Source organism: Callionymus lyra, chromosome 12, assembly GCF_982586985.1.
Source record: "Callionymus lyra chromosome 12, fCalLyr1.hap1.1, whole genome shotgun sequence".
NCBI lineage: Eukaryota > Metazoa > Chordata > Actinopteri > Syngnathiformes > Callionymidae > Callionymus > Callionymus lyra.
The window spans coordinates 10,301,823-10,329,144 of NC_141829.1; the positions used below are offsets into that span (position 1 = coordinate 10,301,823).

Consider the following 27,322-nt stretch of genomic DNA (forward strand, 5'->3'; position numbering starts at 1 on the left):
TGTGTAAAACAACAAGTATCTCCTCTTTCTGTTCTCTTTCTTGTGCACTCAATTGTTATCTCTTATTCAGATCTTAAACATCTTCTTGTATTTTGTCTGCCAGGCAGCAGGGTTCAAAAGGTTCGGGGTTCTAAGGTTCAGGGTTCAGGGGCTCTGGGCATCTATTCCTTAACTTGTATGGACCTTGGCGCAACATTGTGTTAAAAGTGCTGACTGTGAAAGACATGTATTGGTAAAAGAAGGATGGAGCCATGTGGAAATGCTGTCCTTGTTTGTTTACGACTCTTAAAATGTCAAGACACAGAATTTATGGTCTACAGACCTGGTTTGAGATAACAGGTGTGAAGGAAGTCTGGAGATTCTTTGTTTAGATCAGTCATTAGGTCAAACAACATCTGTTGTTCATAATGAAGTCAGATTTACTTACTTATTTTGGGAGTGTCTTGAGGTCTTTAAAAGAAAGGACGACCTAAAGATTAGCTGCCACTCTCTGGAAGGATCTGGTGGGTGAACCAGGATGTCTGACAGATACTGGACCGAGCTCGGAACCTATGGTATTTCTGAATAATTTGCATTTCTTTGTTAACTGTTGTATTTAAGGTCTTGTAAGGCCTACTTTTGTAATCCTTCTTTACTGTTAATAAATTGACTGTTTTAATTCTAAAATGTTACTCTTCCTTGGATCAAACGAATGTGCAGAACTCATTAGACAGGAAAGAGAATTGAGTTCACTTCAGTTATAATTAGTACGAATTAAATCTGAGATATAAACAGTTTTTTTTAGGGGTTTTCTTAGTGGTAGGGAAACTGTTCCTAGTTCTTAATTCATATTTTTTCATGTTTGGATATAATGAATCCTTCCTGCGTTGAGGGTTTAACTGGTTTCTCTGGTTGTAAAAAAAAAAGGATTAATTCGACAGCAGAAGAAACCGAAGACAAATAAAAGAAATGGTGCCAAAATATAAACAGGATGAACCAGTTTTCTTGTCTCCTTCATTTCTCTGTCCCTCCTATAAATGTTCCTTTTCTTCCTGCCATGAGGTCGATGCATCTCCACACCTTCGTCTTCAAAATATCACGATACACTTTCCTCATTAAACACTTGATGGCGCTCTCCGCTTTATTGTTGTTGGCTCTGAATTGTGAAATTAAAACTCCGAGCGCCACCTAGTGACCTCAGAAATATCTCGACACTGTATCGCGAAGCATCGTCGAAGCATCACTATTGAACTGGACCCTCATCAAGGTCTAGATACGGTAATACGCTTAAGATGCAGCTGAAGGCACAACTACGGTGGCCCAGAAGTGCAAAAGAAATGCACAAACTCTGAAAAAAATCTGTTTCAGGAAATTGTAATTCTAATAATTCTTATAATTTTGTTTAAAAATTTGTTTTGCACCACCTCCGCAACATTTCTCATGCAAGACAAACAACTGCCAGATAAAAAAAACAACTCAATCCTTTACGGTAAAGAAAAAAATATAACATAAAAGCATTTTTGTTTTGTTCATTTTTTTTCAATGGATTAGAAAAGATAAAATAATCAATACAAATAGAAAATAATCTAATTAAGTATAAAATAGAAAAAGTTGAGAGAAAAGACTTTTAAAGAATTTTTAATTATAGTTATATTGATTACCGATTCGTAAAACACATTTGCAAACAATGTGAAGTTTAAAAAAAAAAAAGATAAATAAAATCATTGGTTCAATTTAAAACAAAAAGATGTTAAATGTTTGATCAAAAAAACATTGTTCAATCTAAATCTAATAAAAAATGAATACAGTTTGTGAGAATAGCAAAAAACAAACAAGAAAACCCTCCAGTGAGACTTAACTTTTTATTTGTATTACTTTATTGTTTGAATCAACATGTTATATTAATCTTAGAGACTTTCTCTTGTCTCGTGGTCCTCCTCGCTGCTGCAGGAGCTGCTGGAAAACTGGACACAAAACAAATCAGATCCAGAAAACAACAAGAGATCCGTGCAAGTGACTCACCTCTGAGATTATTTTTCTTTTCCACAACCTTTCCCTTTGTTTTCGACTGGTCCCTTGCCCTGGTTCTCCCCGCATCCAGGTCTCTCGCCCTCATCCTTTTTCCCCTGACCACAACCACGTCCACCTCCCTCCTCATCACAAGGAGGTCCCCCTCTCCCCTTACAATCCTTGTCCTTAGACTCATCTGAAACACAGGCAGGTTCATAAAGATCAAGAGGTCAAAGGGCAGCAGGTGAACTCACCATTGGGTTTCGGCATCTTGGATCAGCGATTAACAGTTTACGATATTACCTGCAATTCAAAAACGATATATTAGTGTTTAAAATCAGACTAAACATCGATATTTATTTTCATTTATTCATCAATTCAATATTTTATCTGGATTTTATTGTTTTTAATTCCACGTTGGAGGTAAAAAAAATAGAAAAATATCTCCTTAAGGTTTTGTATCTTTCAAATTGTTTTGACTACACCTGTAAATTGTTTGATTATTGTTGTAAATTGTTTGATTATAGTTGAGAATTGTTTGATTTCAGTATAAAATTGTTTGATTAAAGTTGAAAATTGTTTGATTATAGTTGAAAATTGTTAAATTATAGTTAGAAGTTTTTTAATTAAAGTGGAAAATTGTTTGATTATAGTTGAAAATAGTTTGATTCAGTTGAAAATACTTTGATTTCAGTTGAAAATGTTTGATTTCTGTCTAAAATGGTTTGATTCTAGTTGAATTTGAGTGAAGCTGAAAATGTTTGATCGTAGTTCAAACTCTAGGATTGTTCACGAGTGAAGCAAAAAAAACAAACATTGTGATTCAAATCACATCATTTTAACTGAAACTGATGAAATGGTCGAGACGAGAACGAAAACAAATAAATTAAAACAGACATTTATTAATAAACTTACATCAATTGACTTTTTAATAAACAAATAGCATTTTATCATTTGGGATTTTTTTCTTCACAAATGTACTTTTAATCATTAATAAACATTATTACTATATTGTTTTTCCTTTAAAATACAATTATAATGATTCATAAACATAGTATAGAAACACTGTTGACTTTTAAAATATTGTCTTTTATTTCATACTTCATTTACACTGTCGTTTTCCTTCATTCATTTGGAAACATTATATTTCTTTTCCAGTATTCTTATAATGTATTTTGTCACCCTTTATTTAATCTGCATTTATATTTGTGGTGTGTAAAACAACAAGTATAAATATTATTATATAAACTTATTTTCCAAATTAATATTTTCATGTTTTCTGTCAGTTTATTTAGTTTTTTTTCCATCAACTCTTTCATTAAATCATCTCACATAACTCCTGATGCTAAACTTCGACACACAAAATCAAATAATATTTTTAAATAATAAAAAGGTGATTATTCAGACTTACCGTCACAAATGTGTTCTTGCAGGTGAAGCTCTTGTATGTCCGTGTTCACCGGAGGCTCAATATATGTACAGACTCACTAAACCAGGAGGGCGTTGTCATCGTTGTCATGAGTTATAATTAGTACAAACTAAATCTGATATATAACTTGTTTTTTTAGGGAGTTTCCTAGTGGTAGTGAAACTGTTCCTAGTTTTTAATTGTTATTTTTTCATCTTTGGATATAATTAATCCTTCTTGTCACTGTGTAATCTGCGGTTTATTTAAAAAAACAAAACACAAAACAAATACATATTGACGTGTCCTCAGCTCAACTCGAGGGAGGTGAGGCCGAGACGCATTGAGGGTTTAACTGGTTTCTCTGGTTGCAGAAAATAAAAGAAGACAAATAAAAGAAATGGAAAATAACACAGGATGAACCAGTTTTATTGTCTCGTTCATTTCTCTGTCCCTCCTATAAATGTTCCTTTGCTTCCTCTCACACCTCCTGTCACGAGTTCCATGCAACTCCACACCTTTGTGTTCATCATCATCTTCTCACGGCGCTACAAAACTAAACATCGTGCACGAATGCTCCTCCCCAGATACAACACTAATAGACTCAGGGACTCATTCATTCCTCGTGCTATTAAACTTCTTAATTCTGAGTTTGGGGCAGGAGTGGAGTGGAAAGATGATTCTATTCTATTCTATGTTAATCTTTGTGTTATTTTTCTTTGATCCATGTTATTTATACTAGGTTTCTGTTATTTGTAGTTTTGGTTCTTTTATTGCAAATAGTTCTTGGTCTGAGTCTATCGTCTGGGTTGCTGTACGCTCTAACAAAGAGATTGTAGTGATTATAGCCCTCTTAAAAAAAGGTTTACTTTCAAAACATAGAAGTGTTGGTCGATTTTAACTTTAAAATTGCCTCTAGGTAAGAATACCTGAAGTTGGAGCACCACCTTTGACTTATAGTACAAAGGTAACTTTTACATTTATGTGGATAATAATTAATTGATTGGCCTTATTAATTAATAACTATGAAACACTAGTTTGAATCAATCTCATTAACTGGAGTCACTACTTGTTTGTCATGGTTATATGTTCTTTACTGAGTAAGAGGCTCTTAAATTGACAGTTGCACACCAAAATGGATACACGTACAACGACGTAAAGTTTTATAGATTTATTAAAAAGATAGTGCTGATGAAGAAATGACAAAAATTAGTTTCTATTGCACGTTCTGTAACTGAAATTAAGGGTAAGAATCCAGACACATCGTCTTTCGATGAGGGGAAAAGACAGGGACCATGGGGAGAAGGTCTTTTGACGAGGGATCACAGTGAACATGGCCTGGAGGCGGAAAACCGCTGACTTCGGGTCCGGTCCTGGTTCTCCTTTCACAGTCTGGCAGAGATCTTCCTTGACCGAGTTGGTGTCACCTGCCATGAAACGTATCTTTACTCGGTTCTAGGGATCACAAATCTCTGATGCATGGATCTTCTCGGCGTCTTGAGAGGGCGTGAGGCAGGGGGGACGGGCCTCACTCAAAGTTGTAGGGCAGGACCGGAACAGGATGTGGAACTCGAACTCGAACACTTGCTTTAATTGGATTAATTGGAAGGGAAGTACGGCTCGCAGGTGGATCTTCCAGGAGTTGAAGTGCAGCCGGCTGGTGGTCGTCAAGCATGTGATGGAAGCTTCAGATGGCTTGAAGCTCACCCGTGAATCTTGACGTTGTCACAAGCACACCACATTACGGTGGTTTACACCGAGTATTTATCCACAAACAGTGGTCACAAAAGAATAGTTCACAGTTGATTGGCTGCTATTCAAGCTCCATGTCCTTCTCTCTCCTTCATCCATCACTCCATTGCAGTTGTTCGAAAAAACTTCACGTGTCATTTCCCAACCACCCTAATTATTCTGGGATCATTCAATCTATAAGTTGTGTCTTGATTCTTTTCCAACAAACCGAGGACATTAAAATACACCTAGACACGTACTTACTCCTTCAAGAAACATCTCAAGACATTTTTATTCGCGCAGGCTTTTTCTTGGTTTTCTGAGACTCCTTTGTTGGTCTTGACCTTTTAAGTATTTAATTTATTAGGTATTTCTGTATTTTATGTTCAAGCGCTTTGTGACTCTGGTCTAGAAAAGTCTAAATTACTTACTTACTTACTTACTTCATTATATGATTAGTATAAACATATGTAGGTAGCTAGTAATCATATCAATTGAGGTTTTATTGCAGGTTTAGAAGACTTCATCCAATCCTTTGATTTCTTTCTTTAGTCAAATCAAACACTTTGTATCACGTAGATCCATCCACATACATGTACACATACACATCTACGCATGTTCATACATAAGGACATCTCAAGTGGGTCTTTATTCAAAAAGATCATCAGACTAATTCTTGAACCACAGTCCATCTGTTTATTCTTCTCAAGGTACAGTAGATGAGACATCTCACGGACATCTGTCTCCGAGGGTCACAGATTCTGACCGTCCAGGACCAGGTTCAACGCGTGTCCGTCATAGACTGCTCAGGCCCCCAGATTTGGTGGTCACAGGTGAAGGACCCAATGGTTAAGGTTGAATTGCAGATGGCCTTGGGTTTGTGCAAAGTTCTCTGAAAAAGATCTGTTATCCAATTGTTGGTCAAAGTCCTTGTCAATCTTTATTTAGAATGTTTATGTTGTGTTACATTATATTATTTTAAGTCAAATTCAAAGTCTAATTTTGTTTGTTTTTATATTCATATATATATATATACAGTTTTTATATATATATATATATATATATATATACTGTATATATATTTATGTGGTGTATATATGTATTGATATAGGTGTATATACTGTATAAATATTTATATTATTATTTATTTATATGGATATGTGTAGCAATATCTGGCAATAATTACTAGAATAGTAACTATATTTGTACTTCTGCCTACTCCTGGGTTTTCTTATGTTTTTATTCGAAATGTATTAGTTTCTTTGGAATGTAGAAATGGTTACTTGTTTTATAAGTTAAATTGAAATTCATTCATAATTCCCGTTGAGTGGACAAAGAGAGACTCACCTCAGAAGGGTTAACACATAACGAACCCAGAGATGGAGGAAGTTTTGCAACACTTGAGTCACCATTGAACTTCAATACAAAATCCTCTTTCCTCTCTTGTAAATCCAACATGACACTAACTCCTATAGATTCTCATGGACCTTTTCCAGATGCTCGGCCCTAAGTTGTGCTTATGGTTAGGGTTAACCCATAACCCGTCTTTTCAGGTTCAACATGACAACTTTTATTACATAAAAATCAGTTTAATATTTGAAAGAATAAAGAAGAATTGAAGAGCTCAGTTAAATTGATGAGCAGAGAATAAAAATCTACAATACATTTTTTTTAAGTGTAATTAAGTGGCCAAAGTTTTATAAAAAAAAGTTATAGTTTAATGTATCGATTTGTGATCTTTTGTTCTTTTAAATGCGTTAATCCAATTAACTATTGATACAAGGAATTATAATCTATAAAGTATATACTGTACTATTCACATGTATTGATTAATGAATAAAAGGTTAAGACAATGAGAGAAAAACATTTTTATTTCATGACTTTTGTCGTTTGAATCAGCTCGTTAAATTCATCACAAGCAACAACAATAACTTCCTCTTGTGGTTTTCTTTCAATCGTCCTCGCTGCTGCAGCTGCTGGAAGACTGCAAGCAAAAACCAACAACGGATCAGATCCAAAAAATCTAATCATACAACATGAGATCTGTGCAGTGACTCACACTCCACGCCTCTTTTACTTCCATCTCCCTCTTCCTCGGCCTTTGCCATGTCCCCTGCTTCCATGTCCCTTGCGTCCATGTTTATCGTCATCACTGTCACGTCCCTTGCGTCCATGTTTATCGTCATCACTGTCACGTCCCTTGCGTCCATGTTTATCGTCATCACTGTCACGTCCCTTGCGTCCATGTTTATCGTCATCACTGTCACGTCCCTTGCGTCCATGTTTATCGTCATCACTGTCACGTCCCTTGCGTCCATGTTTATCGTCATCACTGTCACGTCCCTTGCGTCCATGTTTATCGTCATCACTGTCACGTCCCTTGCGTCCATGTTTATCGTCATCACTGTCATGTCCCTTGCGTCCATGTCTGTCTTCGTCACAATCGCGTCTCTCGTCTCTATGTCTGTCTTCGTCACGATCGCGTCTCTCGTCTCTATGTCTGTCTTCGTCACGATCGCGTCTCTCGTCTCTATGTCTGTCTTCGTCACGATCGCGTCTCTCGTCTCTATGCCTGTCTTCGTCACGATCGCGTCTCTCGTCTCTATGTCTGTCTTCTTCATGATCGCGTCTCTTGTCTCCATGTCCTTCTTCGTCACGATCGTGTCTCTTGTCTCCATGTCCGTCTTCGTCACAATCGCGTGTCTTGTCTCCATATCTGTCTTTGTCCCGATCGTGTCCCCTGTCTCCATGTCTGTCTTTTTCACGATCGTGTCCCTCTTCTCCATGTCCGTCTTTGTCAGGATCTTGATGTCCCCAGCCATTTCCTCCATCCTCGTCTGAAACACAAGCGTGTTCTCACAGTAAAGATCAGGAGGTCAGTTTCCCGAAGGAGATCTCCAGAGGGATTAATAAAGTCAATCTATCCATCTCTCAAAGGGCAGCAGGATAACTCACTATCGAGGTGTTTGAACATCTTCGGTCACAGAGGAACAGGTTCCGATATCACCTGCGAGAGAGAAAATTCCATATTAGTGTATGAAATAAAATTTCCTGGAAAAATGAGGCTGACTGCTGTCGCTGAGCCTGTCTCCAGCCTGTGGTCCTCATTTAACACTGTGACTCTGGGTGATATTTCGGCACTAGTGAGCAAGATGAAACCCTCCTCTTGCTCGTCCGACGTCCTTCTGTATAGGTTGTTTGTTAAAGTTTTCCCCTGGGTTACCAAAATGGAAAACCTCTCCCTTTCCACTGGTGTTTTTCCCAATGCATTTAAACATACTATTGAGGATTGTGAGTCAATAATTTGGCTGACTTAGGCAAGTCTGTCAAACTGAGCCTGAGAAACCTGGGTGTTGTATTTGAAAAATACATTTCTCAGTACAACACTGACAAAAACTGTCCAGAAACTGTTTCCTTCTACTGAGAAAAAATCTCTGAACTCAGGAAATGAAAACACATAATAATCCAAGCGTTTGTGTCTTCCCATCTGTACAATTGTAACAGTTTATAACAGTCTAAACAAGAAGGATCTGTCTCGCCTGCAGTAAATACAAAACTCTGTAGTGAGAATTCATAGCCACTCTAGTAGAAGAACTCACATTTCTCCGATTCTTAAAACTCTTCATTGGCTGCCAGTTTCTTTCAGGATCCATTTTAAAATGTTGGTTCTTACTTTCAGATCTATTCATGGTCAGACCTTCCATCAGTGATCTGATCCAGACTTACACCCCAGCTCGGGCTCCAAGGTCTGTGGATCAGAATCTGCTAATGGTTCCTGAAAACGGTTCAGGACCAGAGGAGAGAAATCCTTCAAGGCTGTTGCTCCTAAGCTTTGGAACGATCTTCCTCTGAGTTTGATGATCTACTGACTCCTTCAAGAAACATCTCAAGACCGTTTTTTTGGGCTTCTCCCTGATTTTCTGAGACTCCAGTGTTTTTCTTATGTGTGTTGATTGTTTTACATTTGTATGTATTTAAAAAGAAAATGTTTAAACGTGAATAAAATGTTCAATTACAGTTGAAAACTCCATAGTTACTGATGTAGTGACAATATGAGATTGAAACAAATACTATATTTATTTAATTGACTTCATAAATACAATTATGTATATATTTTTTTTCTTTTGTGATTTATTCACATTATAAACATTTAAAGATAGAACTTCTAAAATCATATATTTAATTTCATATTCAATATTTAAACTTTATATAAAAAAAACAATATTTTTACATTTCTTTCCCCTAACATTTCCTTCTCTTCAACTTCTTTCATTAAACCATCACACGTGTATATTTACAAATCAATACATCGTATCAAGCAGTATTTTCAAATAAATATTCAGTTCTTCCATCTTACCTCAGCAGAATCGTGCTCGAACGCTAGGCTGTTGTGTGTCTGTGTTCACTGGTGTGTAGAGACGCCCTTGTTCAGGAGGGTGGTGTCAAATAAAATAAATGGTGCCAAAAAAAAACAACAGGATGAACCAGTTTTCTTGTCTCCTTCGTTTCTGTCCCTCCCATAAATGTTCCTTTTCTTCCTCTCACACCTCCCGTCACCAAGACAATGCACCTCCACACCTGAAGAAGGTGTGGAGGTGCAACATGAACTAGACAGCAGTTTGGACATATCATCAGAAGAACAGAGTATCATCAGCGTATAGATCATAGTTTCTCACGGTGCTACAAAACTAAACATAGAGCATGAATGCTCCTCCCATGATGCAACACTAATAGACTCAGAGAATATTCATTCCTCCTGCTATTGGACTATAACTCTAAATATACCTATCTATCTATCTATCTATCTATCTATCTATCCATGTATTCATCCAAGTATTTATTTATGTATCCATCCATCCAAAAAAAAAGTTTGTATAAAGTTGTAGGAAGTGTCAAGTCTTTCCAAATGAACCAGATTCTTGTCAAAAATATGTTTTTATTGCATAAAGTTTATTGGTCATTCTCATAAACATGTCACAAGATCTTTAACTCATATGTATTCAATTATAAGCTAATAATTATCTCAACTATAAGCTAAGAATTATCTCAACATACTGTCCAAACACGTTCCGAGACACCCAACAGGTTCATCCAGTCTGGCCCACCCTCGTTTCTTAAAAGTAAAGATGGTCACTGGGTTCTCTTAATGTAGCCGATTGGTTCTTGTCATGATATGAATTCTAACAACTGTGCAATGAAGCTGTTTTTAACCCGACTTCTACAAAACACAGCTCCATTCATAAGTCAAGAGATTCCACAAGTTAACCCGGACAAGACACACCTGTGAAGTGAAAACCATGTCAGGCTCTTGAATTCATCAAGAAAAAGCTAAAAGTCTGTTAAAAAAAAAAAGGTGGATACTTTGAAGAAACAAGACTAAAAGACGAATGTTTTCAGTTGTTTCAAATGCATCATTCCACATGTATTCATTCTTAGTTGTCTACAGTGATATTCTACAATCTAAATAACCATGAAAATAAAGAAACATTGAAAGAAATGGTCCAAACTTTTGGCCTGTACTGTTTATCCTATAGTGGAGCAGCAGTGCTCAAGAGTATCAGTGGAGATGAGTCGCTGAAGCTTCATGAAACAGCTGATGAGATGTCATGATACACTATCCTCATTTTCAAAGAAACTTTCTCTCTATAATCTTTGGACCTGAAATGTGATTTTTTTTTACCGCTGAGCTCAGAAAAATTCACTGTATCGCGAAGCCTCATTGACACATCGCTACCGATCCAGGTTACAGACTGTCCCGGAGCCGGCGATACGCTTATATTTCGGGGTAAAGACTGGAGAAGCGTCCGAGCGTCCACACTGGGAAGACGTTCCTGTAGGAGGTGTAGCTGATGGCACAGCTCTTGTTGAACACGCCGGCGATATTCTCCTGCAACAAAGACCAGACGGCAGTTACCACCAAAATTCCATATACTCTTTGTTTTTTGGAGCCTTGCACTCGTTTTATTTCTTTCGTAGTTACTTCATGGTATACAATTCAATCAAGTGTGTATGTATACATAAAAATTAACATGCAAATATTCACGCCGTTTTTTTTTTCATGTTTGTGTCACAATTACATTTCCGGCCGCTAGATGGCAGCAGTCATAATATTCTATGAAGCTAGAGAAAGAATGCAATCACGCAAAATCCCGGAGATGACTGAGGACGAGAGGATACAGTGGACTCCAGCAGCTTTCAAAGCGGACGTTTGGACATATTTTGGTTTCAAAACAAATGAAAGCAGTTTGTCAAGAGTCATGTGGTCTGTAAATTCTCGACAATACTACAAATGTATCCTAAAGTATCACAAGATATTGTATTATGGATCCTGTACTTGATCTGAACTCACCTGTGGCCAGTCGCCGTTGGGCAGTTGCTTGTCAACGAGCAGTCGGACGCCCCTCTGGATGGCCTCCCGGTCTGGATGCCTGGTAAACCATCAAGACTTGAAACAACTACTGGTCCGCCTGTGACGGGATCTTTTGTTACCCGACAGCCATGAGGCCCAGCAGGGCCCAGCAGGTGTTGTGGATCTGAGAGGAGGCACTTTGGACGTAGCGCCGCTGCTCGCACGACTCAAAGTCCTCCCCCCACCCGCCGTCCTGCATCTGCGCGTCCAACAGGAACCTGCAGGCGCTCTGGACCTCCTCGCAGGCGTCCCTGCCGACCAGCACGTCAACTCGTGAAACAAACCAACAGTTCCTCAGAAGTCTTTTGGTCGAGCGTTACCCTTCGTCGTAGGTGTGACCCAGGCAGGCGAACGCCTCCAGTCCGAACCAGGTTCCATACGTGAAGCAGACCCCCCACGACCTGAGCAGGTGTGACATCATTTTCTCATCTACCCTGGGCTACTGGGACAGCCAGGCCATCTTTTTATTTTGACCTCTCACCCTTCCCATGATCCATCTGGTCTCTGCAGCCTCCTGCAGTAGTCCAGACCTTTGGATAGAGTCGACCTAAAAAAAAAAAAATTGTCAATTTGATGATCTGCTTTCAGATGATAGACTTTTATTTTGGCAAGTCTTCCTTTCACGTTTAACTATTTTACAAACGAGTAACGTTTGACATTCATGATGCAGTTTCTCCGTCAGTTGCAAATGTCCACTTGTTTTTACGCTGGTTAGGAAGGACTTGAAATAGTTTGTGAGTTAAAATTGAAGCCGAGATCTTTGATGCAACGTGTCCGACCAACTGGTTTGTCTCAAATAAAGAAAAATAACACTGACAGAGACAGAGAGAGACGGAGACAAAGACAGGGGAGAGACAGACGGAGAGAGAGAGACAGACAGTCACAGACAGAGAGAGAGACAGAGACAAAGACAGGGAGAGACAGAGAGAGAGAGAGACAGAGAGAGAGAGAGAGACAGACAGAGAGAGAGACAGAGACAGGCAGAGAGAGAGAGAGAGACAGACAGAGAGAAAGAGACAGAAAGATAGAGAGAGACAGAGACAGACAGAGACGGACAGACAGACAGAGACAGAAAAAGAGAGACAGGCAGAGAGAGAGAGAGAGAGACAGACAGAGAGAAAGAGACAGAAAGATAGAGAGAGACAGAGACAGACAGAGATGGACAGACAGATAGAGACAGAAAGAGAGAGACAGGCAGAGAGAGAGAGAGAGAGAGACAGACAGAGAGAGAGACAGAGACAGGCAGAGAGAGAGAGAGAGACAGACAGAGAGAAAGAGACAGAAAGATAGAGAGAGACAGAGACAGACAGAGACGGACAGACAGACAGAGACAGAAAAAGAGAGACAGGCAGAGAGAGAGAGAGAGAGACAGACAGAGAGAAAGAGACAGAAAGATAGAGAGAGACAGAGACAGACAGAGATGGACAGACAGATAGAGACAGAAAGAGAGAGACAGGCAGAGAGAGAGAGAGAGAGAGACAGACAGAGCGAAAGAGACAGAAAGATAGAGAGAGACAGAGACAGACAGAGACGGACAGACAGACAGAGACAGAAAAAGAGAGACAGGCAGAGAGAGAGAGAGAGAGACAGACAGAGCGAAAGAGACAGAAAGATAGAGAGAGACAGACAGAGAGAGGCAGAGAGAGACAGAGATAGACAGACAGGGAGAGACAGACAGAGACTGACAGACAGACAGAGGGAGAGACGGAGAGAGACAGACGGAGAGAGAGAGAGAGAGAGAGAGAGACAGAGACAAAGACAGGGAGAGACAGAGAGAGAGAGAGACAGAGAAAGAGAGAGACAGAGAGAGAGAGACAGGCAGAGAGAGAGACAGAGACAGGCAGAGAGAGAGAGAGAGACAGACAGAGAGAAAGAGACAGAAAGATAGAGAGAGACAGAGACAGACAGAGACGGACAGACAGACAGAGACAGAAAAAGAGAGACAGGCAGAGAGAGAGAGAGAGAGAGAGAGAGACAGACAGAGAGAAAGAGAAAGAAAGATAGAGAGAGACAGAGACAGACAGAGACGGACAGACAGATAGAGGCAGAAAGAGAGAGACAGGCAGAGAGAGAGAGAGAGACAGACAGAGCTAAAGAGACAGAAAGATAGAGAGAGACAGAGACAGACAGAGACGGACAGACAGACAAGAGACAGAAAAAGAGAGACAGGCAGAGAGAGAGAGAGAGAGAGACAGACAGAGAGAAAGAGACAGAAAGATAGAGAGAGACAGACAGAGAGAGGCAGAGAGAGACAGAGATAGACAGACAGGGAGAGACAGACAGAGACTGACAGACAGACAGAGGGAGAGACGGAGAGAGACAGACGGAGAGAGAGAGAGAGAGACGGGGAGAGAGAGAGAGAGAGAGACAGAGACAAATACAGGGAGAGACAGAGAGAGAGAGAGACAGAGAGAGAGAGACAGACAGAGAGAGAGACAGAGACAGGCAGAGAGAGAGAGAGAGACAGACAGAGAGAAAGAGACAGAAAGATAGAGAGAGACAGAGACAGACAGAGACGGACAGACAGACAGAGACAGAAAAAGAGAGACAGGCAGAGAGAGAGAGAGAGAGAGAGAGAGACAGACAGAGAGAAAGAGAAAGAAAGATAGAGAGAGACAGAGACAGACAGAGACGGACAGACAGATAGAGGCAGAAAGAGAGAGACAGGCAGAGAGAGAGAGAGAGACAGACAGAGCTAAAGAGACAGAAAGATAGAGAGAGACAGAGACAGACAGAGACGGACAGACAGACAGAGACAGAAAAAGAGAGACAGGCAGAGAGAGAGAGAGAGAGAGAGACAGACAGACAGAGAGAAAGAGACAGAAAGATAGAGAGAGACAGAGACAGACAGAGACAGAAAGAGAGAGACAGACAGAGAGAGACAGAGAGAGACAGACAGGGAGAGACAGACAGAGACTGACAGACAGACAGACAGACAGACAGAGGGAGAGACGGAGAGAGACAGACGGAGAGAGAGAGAGAGAGACGGGGAGAGAGAGAGAGAGAGAGAGAGAGAGACAGAGACAGAGAGCGACCCAGGGAGGGAGAGACAGACAGACTGAGACAGAGAGAGACAGAGAGAGAGAGACAGACAGACACAGGGAAAGAGAGAGAGACAGAGGCAGAGACAGAGGCTTGATCAATACCACCAATCTTTGTGTTTATCAAACTCTCTCATCGACTTTCCATCCTTCGACATATATTATACATTTGAATCTTACTGTAATTGTATAATTGTTCAAACATATCTTTATCTTATTTTAAACGTTCATTTTTACAGGTCCCTACATTAACATGTGCATGAATCTACTTTGATTCAACCATCAGGTGACATATCATTTGTTGACTCTACACACCTCAGCTCTTCGCTGCGATGATACGGATGAACCTCCTGGAAGTGTGTGAGCGCCTGGATCACTGCAGACGTGCACTCGACGTACGTGTAGTCGATCATGATGTCACCTGATCAACATACATCACAGAGAGATGTTAACATTTCACAAGACTCGCCACTTCCTCGATTTTCACCCGGAGACACAATCCACAAAAAAACAAAAACAAACTATGACTAAAAGGTTGCGACTATTATTAACTCGTTTTTTTTTTTCCATCGCGTCAGACTTTAAGGTTAACAACCGTATTTAAACTCTTTCTAAGAAGGTCACGTTAGTAGAGACGCGTGCAACGATTCTTCATCTACATTTAAACTCATTTATACATCAATCAAATCTATGATCCTCGTCAATCTTTATTTAGAATGTTTATGTTGTGTTACATTATTTTTATAACGATATGATTGAAGTCTAATTGTGTTTGTTATTATAATTATAAATTGATACGGTGTGTATGAAATAGGTGTATATACTGTATATATATTTATATTATTATTTTTTTATATGGATATGTGTAGCAATATTTGTTAAATAATTACTAGAATAGTAACAATATTTGTATTGTATTTTTCTCTCGAAATGTATTTGTTGATTTGGAACGTACAAATAGTTACTTATTTTATACAAGTTAAACTAAATGTATTCATAATGTTAACATAACTCACCAAACACCTCAGAAGGGTTGAGAAGCTCCAACAGTTTCCCTCCTCGTTTGGTTTCATATGTTGCGAATCCTCCGTCTGAGTTTCTCATGCTGAGCAGCTGAGAGAACGACAGTCAACAGTCAACATCTTCTGCATCTGTCCTATCGTTTTTATGTTTCACTGTTAAATAGTTTTAAACCTTGTGTTATCTCAGGGTCAAGGTGACCCTTAGGCCTGAACACAAATGTGTTTGTGATATCCCTTTGTGTTGTCTTTGGGTCAAGATAAACAACCTCCACCACTGCATATGTATTTCTGGAAGCCAGGGAGGTTGTTCACCTTGACCCAAAGACAACACAAAGGGATACCACAAACACATTTGTTTTCTGGCCTTCGGGTCACCTTGACCCTGAGATAACACAAGGGATACCACAAACTCATTTTTTTTCGAGCCTTTGGGTCACCTTGACCCTGAGCTAACACAAGGGATACCACAAACTCATTTGTGTTTGAGCCTTTGTGTCACCTTAACCCTGAGATAACACAAGGGATACCACAAACTCATTTGTTTTCCGGCCTTTGGGACATCTTGACCATGAGATAACACAAAAGATACCACAAACTCATTTGTTTTCGAGCCTTTGGGTCACCTTGACCCTGAGATAACACAAGGGATACCACAAACACATTTGTTTTCCGGCCTTCGGGACACCTTGACCCTGAGATAACACAAGGGATACCACAAACTATTTTGTTTTCCGGCCTTAGGGTCACCTTGACCATGAGATAACACAAGAGATACCACAAACTCATTTGTTTTCAAGCCTTTGGGTCACCTTGACCCTGAGCTAACACAAGGGATACCACAAACTCATTTGTGTTTGAGCCTTTGTGTCACCTTAACCCTGAGATAACACAAGGAATACCACAAACTCATTTGTTTTCCGGCCTTCGGGACATCTTGACCATGAGATAACACAAAAGATACCACAAACTCATTTGTTTTCGAGCCTTTGGGTCACCTTGACCCTGAGATAACACAAGGGATACCACAAACACATTTGTTTTCCGGCCTTCGGGACACCTTGACCCTGAGATAACACAAGGGATACCACAAACTATTTTGTTTTCCGGCCTTAGGGTCACCTTGACCATGAGATAACACAAGGGATACCACAAACTCATTTGTTTTCAAGCCTTTGGGTCACCTTGACCCTGAGCTAACACAAGGGATACCACAAACTCATTTGTGTTTGAGCCTTTGTGTCACCTTAACCCTGAGATAACACAAGGAATACCACAAACTCATTTGTTTTCCGGCCTTCGGGACATCTTGACCATGAGATAACACAAAAGATACCACAAACTCATTTGTTTTCGAGCCTTTGGGTCACCTTGACCCTGAGATAACACAAGGGATACCACAAACACATTTGTTTTCCGGCCTTCGGGACACCTTGACCCTGAGATAACACAAGGGATACCACAAACTATTTTGTTTTCCGGCCTTAGGGTCACCTTGACCATGAGATAACACAAGAGATATCACAAACTAATTTGTTTTCAAGCCTTTGGGTCACCTTGACCCTGAGCTAACACAAGGGATACCACAAACTCATTTGTGTTTGAGCCTTTGTGTCACCTTAACCCTGAGATAACACAAGGGATACCACAAACTCATTTGTTTTCCGGCCTTCGGGACATCTTGACCATGAGATAACACAAAAGATACCACAAACTCATTTGTTTTCGAGCCTTTGGGTCACCTTGACCCTGAGATGACACAAGGGATACCACAAACACATTTGTTTTCCGGCCTTCGGGACACCTTGACCCTGAGATAACACAAGGGATACCACAAACTATTTTGTTTTCCGGCCTTAGGGTCACCTTGACCATGAGATAACACAAGAGATACCACAAACTCATTTGTTTTCAAGCCTTTGGGTCACCTTGACCCTGAGCTAACACAAGGGATACCACGAACTTATTTGTGTTTGAGCCTTTGTGTCACCTCAACCCTGAGATAACACAAGGGATACCACAAACTCATTTGTTTTCCGGCCTTCGGGACATCTTGACCATGAGATAACACAAAAGATACCACAAAATCATTTGTTTTCGAGCCTTTGGGTCACCTTGACCCTGAGATAACACAAGGGATACCACAAACACATTTGTTTTCCGGCCTTCGGGACACCTTGACCCTGAGATAACACAAGGGATACCACAAACTATTTTGTTTTCCGGCCTTAGGGTCACCTTGACCATGAGATAACACAAGAGATATCACAAACTCATTTGTTTTCAAGCCTTTGGGTCACCTTGACCCTGAGCTAACACAAGGGATACCACGAACTCATTTGTGTTTGAGCCTTTGTGTCACCTTAACCCTGAGATAACACAAGGGATACCACAAACTATTTTGTTTTCCGGCCTTAGGGTCACCTTGACCATGAGATAACACAAGAGATACCACAAACTCATTTGTTTTCAAGCCTTTGGGTCACCTTGACCCTGAGCTAACACAAGGGATACCACAAACTCATTTGTGTTTGAGCCTTTGTGTCACCTTAACCCTGAGATAACACAAGGGATACCACAAACTCATTTGTTTTCCGGCCTTCGGGACATCTTGACCATGAGATAACACAAAAGATACCACAAACTCATTTGTTTTCGAGCCTTTGGGTCACCTTGACCCTGAGATAACACAAGGGATACCACAAACACATTTGTTTTCCGGCCTTCGGGACACCTTGACCCTGAGATAACACAAGGGATACCACAAACTATTTTGTTTTCCGGCCTTAGGGTCACCTTGACCATGAGATAACACAAGAGATACCACAAACTCATTTGTTTTCAAGCCTTCGGGTCACCTTGACCCTGTGATAACACAAGGGATACCACAAACTCATTTGTTTTCCGGGCCTTCGGGACAGATTGACCCTGAGATAACACAAGGGTTAAACTTGTCTTACATACTAAAAATGATATGCATTTCATTCCTTGGTATATTTAACTAAAACTTTTTTTTTGAAAGAACTTCTAAAATTAAAAAAATGTCCTTCTTCGAACGAACAACACGTTCAAACAAAGAATCCAAACGAACCACATTCACAGCATCGTAGAGTCTCTCTGCAGGGACGGGTCGACTGATGGACGAGCAGCGTTCCTGCAGCAGCATCACTGACTTCAGGCCTTCAGCCGTACAGTCGGCTACGATCCAGCCACAGTCGCGCGTGCTGAAGGGAAAACCTCCCTGGAGAAGAATATGCTTTTAGTATTTCAATAAAGGCAGCATGTAGATTGTTCATGTCAGTCTCTGGTGCAGGGGCCGTGAAGACGAACCTGTCTCACCCCCGCCAGGACACTGTAACGGCACTAAATAACACCTGATTCACCCGAGATTTAGGAAGGAGACCATCCCGCCGCTCCTCCCACTGCAGTCAGTTCTTTTAATAAAACATTTGACTACTAGTTATTTTCTTATTGATATAATTAGAAATTATTTGTAATGTTTTTAGACTTTAGTAAACTTTATAATATTTACCTTTTCATTTATTACTATTTAATTATTATTATCTTTTTTTGTTATTGTTATTAATGTGAACATAATTATTATTTAAACATGAATATTTCCGTTTTATTTATTACGTTTTAATTATTATTATCTTATTATTTATTATTTTTACATAATTATTTGCGTTTTATTTTTAATCCCATTTAATTGTAATTCTCTTCATTTTTTATTTTTATTATTGTTCTTAATGTGTAAATAATTATTATTTATTATTTTTACAGGATTATTTCTGTTTTATTTATTACTATTTAATTGTTATTAACTTGTTTATTATTGTTCTTAATGTGTACATTATTATTATATTTTATTTATACACGATTATTTATGCTTTATTTATTATTATCTTATTATTATAATCTGCATTTATTATTGTTATTAATGTGTAAATAATTATTATTTATTATTTTTAAAGGATTATTTCCGTTTTATTTATTACTATTTAATTGTTATTAACTTGATTTATTATTGTTACTATCACTCTTAATGTTCTTAATGTGTAAATTATTATTATATATTATTTATACACCATTATTTATGCTTTATTTATTACTATCTTATTATTATAGTCTGCATTTATTATTGTTGTTATGTGTAAATAATTATTATTAATTAGTTTTACATGATTATTTCTGTTCTATTTATTACTATTTAAATGTTATTATCTTTATTTATTTTTGTTATTATTGATCTTAATGTGTAGTTATTTTTATTATTTTTACATGATTATTTGTATTTTATTTATTACTTATTATTATTATTACCTTCATTTATTATTATTATAATTCTTAATGTGTACTGCATGTTAAAAGCACTGCTGAAACAACTCAAATTTCCCAAATGTGTGAAGATCTTTTTCTAAAACAGGTTTTGAGGTTGTATTCCTTCATGTCACTCATGCTCTAAAAATAACAACTTGTATATAATTAAGTGCAGACAAGAGTCTAGAAAAGGGAAACAAAGTCCAACTTAAGGACTTGATGTTCTACTGAAACAATGGTCGTTCTTAAAGATGACAAGAGGCGAGTGAAGAATAACTGGTTAAACGTCTACAAGCGGGAAATCTAGAGCGTGTGACTTGGTTAAGAGGGCGTGGCATGTTATTAAAAAAGACTTGTTTACAGTTGGCAACCAGAACCTCTCGCCATCATGGGATGGGTTAGTAAGAATTCCGTCTGTCGCCGACAACATTCCCAGAAATGTGGGTCAGATCTGCTCAAGTTCTATAGTTTCTTTCATTGTACCTTGTTCATCTGCCTGTAGTACTTCTGGTACTCGGGTGGATTCTCTGGAATCTGAGTGGAATATTTGAATTTTTTTTAGTAAAACATAGATTTGTTGAAGGATCTGCTGTGTGCACCTGAGTGAAGGACAGAAACTTGTGTGCATGATGGAGGCACTTCAGAAGTTCGGGGCTGTCCTGAGCTCCCGCCTGAGTAAATGTGAGACAAAAATCTTTAAAAAAGTCGATTTGATGAGTGAAGATATTTATCCCAGATGTTTACCTCAAGGAAAGCTTGGACGGCGAAGCAAGTGTCCCACAGTTGAGACCCGTTAGTGCCCTGAGTTAAAACAAAACATTTTTAATTGAACGTCGGAGATCAATTGCGCAGGATATCAGTGTTTTCTCACCTGCATCTTCATCCCGTCCAACCCCAGCCTTCAAAACAGATACGTTTACAATTTAAAAAAAGGTCAACACTAAGACATACCCCTGCCAAGGAGCTCAGCGGACGGAAGGATGATGTATTCTATGTTAATCTTTGTATCCTTTTCTTGCATTATTTTCTTTGATCGATGTAAATTTGCACTTTGTCACCATTTGCACTTTGTTATTTTTATTTGAAATTTGTTCTTGTTTTTAATTAAACTATCGTCTGCTGTGAACTGGAAACAAATTAATAAATTCTATTTCATCTAATTACATATTTCCTCATACTGTATAAAAGCTAATCTTCTGTCTTCTCTTGCCCCCCCTTCTATCTCCAGCCACCTTGTCTTTTTCTTCAGCAGCACGCCAATCACACGAGTCTGGTTCTGCTCAAAGTTTCTGCCTGTTAAAAATAAGGGTTTTTTTTCTCGCCACTATCGCTCATTGTGATTTTATGTGACCAGATTTCTTTTGTTTATTTAGTTGCATTTTAGCTGAAAAACGGCTTCAGATATTTCTGTTACGATTTGAAACTTGAACAAAAAATACTTTAAGTTTATACGAGTTTAAATCGAACGGCACACGTCAGCAACAGCAAAATTATCCTTCAAATCCTTGTCGAATTCCAGATGAAACTCCAGAACCGAAATTAAATATTCAATATAGTCGATTTTGAAACCAAACCAAAAACTGAAAATGTTATTGAAGATTTCCTGCAGTTCATTCGCTGACAGGCGATAAAAGCAGCGAAAAACTCAAGACACCTTGACCTCGAGACAAGATTATATAACAAAACATTTCTTCAATTTACTTGGAAAAAAAAGAAACACTCACAAAAAAGGCCAAATCAAAAAAAAAGAGGGGAAAAAACATAAAACAACAAAAGAAAAATGCTGTTGTTCTATGTTTAAATTATTAATAATAGTAAAATTGTAAGGCGCTTGTCAAGTTAAACGATCATACTCATCAATAAAGTCAAGGGGCCACACTTTGCCCAGGTCTGCTCAAGGAGTTCATCTTTTTTTGGGGGATTAAAAGTGTGTGACGTTTGACTAACCAGAGATAGTCTGGGATCCTGGACACATGCTCTTGGAAGGCGGGGGACGAGGGTCCGTCCACGTACCAGCGAACCAGCATGTTGATGGTCTTGGAAATCTGAAAATCCAAATCATTATTATAAACTTCTCAAGCGTGTTTCGAGTCGATGGACGATCACCGGTCCGATGCTGATGCACTTGGTGAAGCGGTCGTCGGCCTGGATGTGGTCGTACAGCTCCTTGACCGCCATCCCCCTCAGCGTGCTGCTGTGGTGGGCCTCGTACATGTTCAACACCACTGCGGGCCATCAAAAAAAAAAACAGTGAGTCAGCAATTTATTTAAAAAAAAGAGAAATGACAATGGAAAGTTTCGTAACAACCGAATGAATGGATTCTCCTCTTTCTATTTATAAAGTACGAGTCATCAAGAATCTAACCTCAACCATTCAGCTTCCCCTTTTTTAAAAAAAATATACTATTCAAATTGTGGCCCTTACTATAGGCGGCGTCCAGCAGCGTGCTGTGAGGCGTGTACATGTCACACTCCGCCACGTTGTTCCTCTGAGCTCGCCAGTCGATCGTGTCGTAGTCGTGGACGTAAAGCTCCTGGACAGGGGATGATTGACAAGAAATGAATCAAAAATCTGACAAAACATGAGCATAAAGAAGCTGGATTTCAAGTTTAAATAAAGTATAAATAGTAAAAGTTATTCGATAATCGCGAGAATATAAATAAAGTTCCTGAAAAAGCTCCTAGACGGGGATGATTTACAAGAAATGAATCGTAAATTTGACAAAACATGAGCATGAAGGCACTGGATGTCAATTTTGAATAAAGTATAAACATTTAAAGTCATTCGATAATAATGACAATATAAATAAAGTTCCTGAAAAAGCTCCTAGACGGGGATGATTGACAAGAAATGAATCGAAATATGACAAAACATGAGCATAAAGGCGCTGGATTTCAAGTTTAAATAAAGTATAAACATTTAAAGTCGTTCGATAATCACGAGAATATAAATAAAGTTCCTGAAAAAGCTCCTAGACGGGGATGATTTACAAGAAATGAATCGAAATATGACAAAAACATGAGCATAAAGGCGCTTGATTTCAAGTTTAAATAAAGTATAAACATTTAAAGTCGTTCGATAATCACGAGAATATAAATAAAGTTCCTGAAAAAGCTCCTAGACGGGGATGATTTACAAGAAATGAATCGAAATATGACAAAAACATGTGCATAAAGGCGCTTGATTTCAAGTTTAAATAAAGTATAAACATTTAAAGTCGTTCGATAATCACGAGAATATAAATAAAGTTCCTGAAAAAGCTCCTAGACGGGGATGATTTACAAGAAATGAATCGAAATATGACAAAAACATGAGCATAAAGGCGCTTGATTTCAAGTTTAAATAAAGTATAAACATTTAAAGTCGTTCGATAATCACGAGAATATAAATAAAGTTCCTGAAAAAGCTCCTGGACGGGGATGATTTACAAGAAATGAATCGAAATATGACAAAACATGAGCATAAAGGCGCTGGATTTCAAGTTTAAATAAAGTATAAACATTTAAAGTCGTTCGATAATCACGAGAATATAAATAAAGTTCCTGAAAAAGCTCCTAGACGGGGATGATTTACAAGAAATGAATCGAAATATGACAAAAACATGAGCATAAAGGCGCTTGATTTCAAGTTTAAATAAAGTATAAACATTTAAAGTCGTTCGATAATCACGAGAATATAAATAAAGTTCCTGAAAAAGCTCCTGGACGGGGATGATTTACAAGAAATGAATCGAAATATGACAAAACATGAGCATAAAGGCGCTGGATTTCAAGTTTAAATAAAGTATAAACATTTAAAGTCGTTCGATAATCACGAGAATATAAATAAAGTTCCTGAAAAAGCTCCTAGACGGGGATGATTTACAAGAAATGAATCGTAAATTTGACAAAACATGAGCATGAAGGCGCTGGATGTCAATTTTGAATAAAGTATAAACATTTAAAGTCATTCGATAATAATGAGAATATAAATAAAGTTTCTGAAAAAGCTCCTAGACGGGGATGATTGACAAGAAATGAATCGAAATATGACAAAACATGAGCATAAAGGCGCTGGATTTCAAGTTTAAATAAAGTATAAACATTTAAAGTCGTTCGATAATCACGAGAATATAAATAAAGTTCCTGAAAAAGCTCCTAGACGGGGATGATTTACAAGAAATGAATCGAAATATTACAAAAACATGTGCATAAAGGCGCTTGATTTCAAGTTTAAATAAAGTATAAACATTTAAAGTCGTTAGATAATCACGAGAATATAAATAAAGTTCCTGAAAAAGCTCCTAGACGGGGATGATTTACAAGAAATGAATCGAAATATGACAAAAACATGTGCATAAAGGCGCTTGATTTCAAGTTTAAATAAAGTATAAACAGTAAAAGTCATTCGATAATCACAAGAACATAAATAAAGTTCCTGAAAAAATGTAAAAAACAAGTTTTGTTACCATAGAAAAGTTGTATGACTTTAATCTTTAAAAAATAAATTAAGTAAGTAAGTAAGTAATTTTTATTTGTATAGCGCTTTTCCAGACCAGGGTCACAAAGCGCTTAAACAATCAAAACAATATTCAATAAAGTATATACTTTAAAGGTCAAGATAAAACTGATAACACAACAGGAGTTCCAGAAAATCAAGGAAAAGCCTGAACAAATAAAAACGTCTTAAGATGTATCTTAAAGGAGCCTAAAATCAATCTCCCATCATTTTTTTTTGTTTCTATATCAAATACATGTGGCGTTAGGGCGCCACCTAGTGGTCACACGTTGACAAACCTGTCTGAGACTGAGCACCAGCGAGTCTTCCTCCGCCGCCAGTCTGACCGCGTAACAGTAGCTCATGGGCAGGTAGACCTGGCGACAGTGGCACCACAGAGTCGAGGGGTGAGCTGGCATCCATGACGGGAACAACCTGGAAAAAAAAATGTTAATAATGATTTCAGAAACTAACAAAATAAAGGATCTTAAATAAATAAATTTTTTGCTTAAATATTTCAAGATAAAATGTAAAAACTCACCACATCTCCGGTAAAAGTGTGTTCATTCCCTCCCAACTGTAGACGTTCAAAATAGCCAACCAGAATTTCCCCCAGGAAGGAATACCAGCAGCTCCCCCTTTAAAATATCAAATAAATATATTGATATAATGATCTTTATAAGATGAATTATAATCTATTATGTAGAGAAAACAGTGGAGAATTTTGGAGAAGAAGAATAGGAAGCGACAGGACACACGTTGGACGAAGAAAGTTGAAGATTCCAGGGGGAAGGAAAAAAAGAGGTAAAAGATCAATGAAGGTCACGGAAGAAGAGTTTGCCCTTTTTCCAGTCTTAACCCTTGTGTTATCTCAGGGTCAAAGTGACTCGAAGGCCCGAAAAAAAAATGTGTTTAAGATATCCCCTGTGTCATCGTGAACAAGGTGAGTTTTTTTCTGGCCTTTTCGGGTCATATTGACCCTGAGATAAGACACAAGAGTGAACCAAGATGATTTCTTTACAAGTCTTTCTTACCTTTACTGTGCAGGTTGTTTCTCGCACGAACCATATCCTGGTCGTCCGGCTCCACTCCCAGGATCCTCAGCGACGTGTAGCAGAGAGCCGTTCCAAATACAGTCGACTTGTCTTCGATGTGGCTAAAGAAACATGACTCTATGAACAGTTGTCGCTTTAATCACAATTTATCTTAAAAACTTAACAGATTTCTTCTGAAGTCAAACATTTGATATCGACACATACTGGTTTTAGACTGCATTTTCACTTTAGATTACATGAAATTAAAATTTAAAAAAATATTGTATATATGTATATATATATATATATATATATATATATATATATATACACACTTACCATGTAAGTAAGTAAGTAAGTAAGTCATTTTTATTTGTATAGCGCTTTTCCAGACCAGGGTCACAATCGCTTAAACAATCAAAACAATATTCAATAAAGTATATACTTTAAAGATCAAGATAAAACTGATAACACAACAGGAGTTCCAGAAAATCAAGGAAAAGTCTGAACAAATAAAAACGTCTTAAGATGTTTCTTGAAGGAGTCAGTAGATCCATCAAGCGCAAAGAGAGAGGAAGATCGTTCCAAAGCTTAGGAAAATGTCTAATGTCTACTTGTTTGGTTGTGATAAATAAAGAAAAGACACTTACAGACCCCAGCCTCCGTCTGGAAGCTGAACCGACCGCAGGTACCGCACCATCTCCTTCTTCCAGGCTGCAGGAAGAGGAATCTTGGTGATGTGACACGTGATCAGGAGACCTGGAAAAAAAAGAACAGAAGACGACAATATTAAACATGAATTGATAATGACGCTTTTGACTCTTTTCGACTTCGTTACATTTTTTTAATCGACACAAAGTAGCCACCGTTAATGTCTCATGAACTACCTGGCAGCAGAAAGAGAGGTCCACCGTAGTCCCCGGCCCAGTGTCCATCCTCCGCCTGAAGGTGACTGTAAAACTTCATCCCCTTTAAAGCCGCTTCCACGGGCGTCTGGGCAGCGGGAGAGTCCGGCGCAAACTGGCTCTGTGTGCAACAGACAGAAATAAAAGATAAATATTTCATCTTACTTTCATCTATGAACAGAAATAAAAAAAAAAAAAACCCCACCGTGTCCAATCCCAGCGAGTGGGCTTCGAGCATAGTCTGGTCTCTATCCGGGGAGTCTTGATCCTCCACGAAGCTCCAGGACTGCCGGCCCTCCACGTTCGAGAGTCGCCATCGGGTCAGATCCGTGGCCGGTTCCGTTCTGTACGGACCGCCGCGTCTTCGTAGATGCCTGTCACAAAAATATGTTTATTATTATTTAGTTATGTCATATATTTGGAATTAAATTAATCTTGAATTACTCAATATGTGTCGATAATTTCACAGATGTGTATTATTTGTTAATTTAAAAGCAATAGAAACTGTATTTTTAATGTATACATTAATAAAAGAAAGAAAATGTGACACTTATTCATGACCAATGACAGTTCAATATTATCTCAAAAAGCGTGACACTTGCAGACCGGGATTTAAGTATTAAAAACCTCGTTTATTCCGATTAACTTTATAACTTTCTTGCTAGAAAATAGAAGATAATGTAAACAAATAGTGACATGTCTTCCTTCCTTTATTCGTGCAAAAGGTATTCACTGTTTATTGACGTTTTACTTCCTTAAAAGTATCCTTATAGTTGCCTATAAACTCATACAAATTATAATTTTTTAAACAAGAAAAGTACTTACGTTCCTTCTGACATGACTGCGGCACAAAGTTGAAACTTGTGTCGAAGAATCAAATTATTTTCACGGACGCAGAATTCAACCCACTTTTACACTCGTCTTGGGACTTGTAGTTCTTATTTAAAAATTAAGCGCTATTTGATGCGCAGATTGAGATGTATAGAACTACG

General features: G+C 38.3%; 2 protein-coding genes and 1 long non-coding RNA gene across 3 annotated transcripts; all 3 read right to left on the reverse strand.

Annotated features, from left to right (window-relative positions):
• Positions 1–1,827: 1,827 nt before the first annotated feature.
• On the reverse strand, positions 1,828–3,552 carry LOC148068210 (uncharacterized). The gene is made up of 4 exons (XR_015713182.1): positions 3,401–3,552; positions 2,244–2,292; positions 2,002–2,185; positions 1,828–1,943 (listed from the first exon to the last, which is right to left on the reverse strand). It is a non-coding gene; the product is annotated as an uncharacterized LOC148068210 (long non-coding RNA).
• A 3,426-nt stretch (positions 3,553–6,978) lies between these two features.
• LOC148068211 (uncharacterized) lies at positions 6,979–9,586 on the reverse strand. The gene is made up of 4 exons (XM_087803994.1): positions 9,483–9,586; positions 8,081–8,132; positions 7,185–7,962; positions 6,979–7,109 (listed from the first exon to the last, which is right to left on the reverse strand). The coding sequence occupies exons 3-4, from the start codon at positions 7,954–7,956 to the stop codon at positions 7,021–7,023; spliced, it is 861 nt and encodes a 286-aa protein (XP_087660120.1). The 5' UTR covers positions 7,957–7,962; positions 8,081–8,132; positions 9,483–9,586; the 3' UTR covers positions 6,979–7,020.
• Positions 9,587–10,120: 534 nt separating this feature from the next.
• On the reverse strand, positions 10,121–27,169 carry lss (lanosterol synthase (2,3-oxidosqualene-lanosterol cyclase)). The gene is made up of 22 exons (XM_087804584.1): positions 27,156–27,169; positions 26,536–26,704; positions 26,313–26,451; positions 26,076–26,184; positions 25,426–25,547; positions 24,933–25,029; positions 24,691–24,826; positions 22,340–22,448; positions 22,021–22,139; positions 21,862–21,959; positions 20,786–20,813; positions 20,659–20,715; positions 20,514–20,585; positions 20,398–20,448; positions 18,686–18,835; positions 15,592–15,688; positions 14,891–14,996; positions 12,016–12,081; positions 11,855–11,935; positions 11,615–11,785; positions 11,475–11,553; positions 10,121–11,012 (listed from the first exon to the last, which is right to left on the reverse strand). Exons 1-22 carry the CDS (start codon positions 27,167–27,169, stop codon positions 10,899–10,901), a joined length of 2,184 nt encoding a protein of 727 aa, XP_087660710.1. The 3' UTR covers positions 10,121–10,898.
• Positions 27,170–27,322: the final 153 nt, after the last annotated feature.

Excerpts from the sequence above, each read along its gene's own strand:
- LOC148068211 (XM_087803994.1), bottom strand. The coding sequence starts at position 7,956 with ATGGAGGAAATGGCTGGGGACATCAAGATCCTGACAAAGACGGACATG. Across the intron at positions 7,110-7,184 it reads AAGTAAAAGAGGCGTGGAGT|TCTTCCAGCAGCTGCAGCAG; the intron begins GTGAGTCACTGC and ends TTTTGCTTGCAG.
- lss (XM_087804584.1), bottom strand. Across the intron at positions 24,827-24,932 it reads ACACTTTTACCGGAGATGTG|GTTGTTCCCGTCATGGATGC; the intron begins GTGAGTTTTTAC and ends TTTTTTTTCCAG. Across the intron at positions 11,936-12,015 it reads CCAGATGGATCATGGGAAGG|GTCGTGGGGGGTCTGCTTCA; the intron begins GTGAGAGGTCAA and ends ACACCTGCTCAG.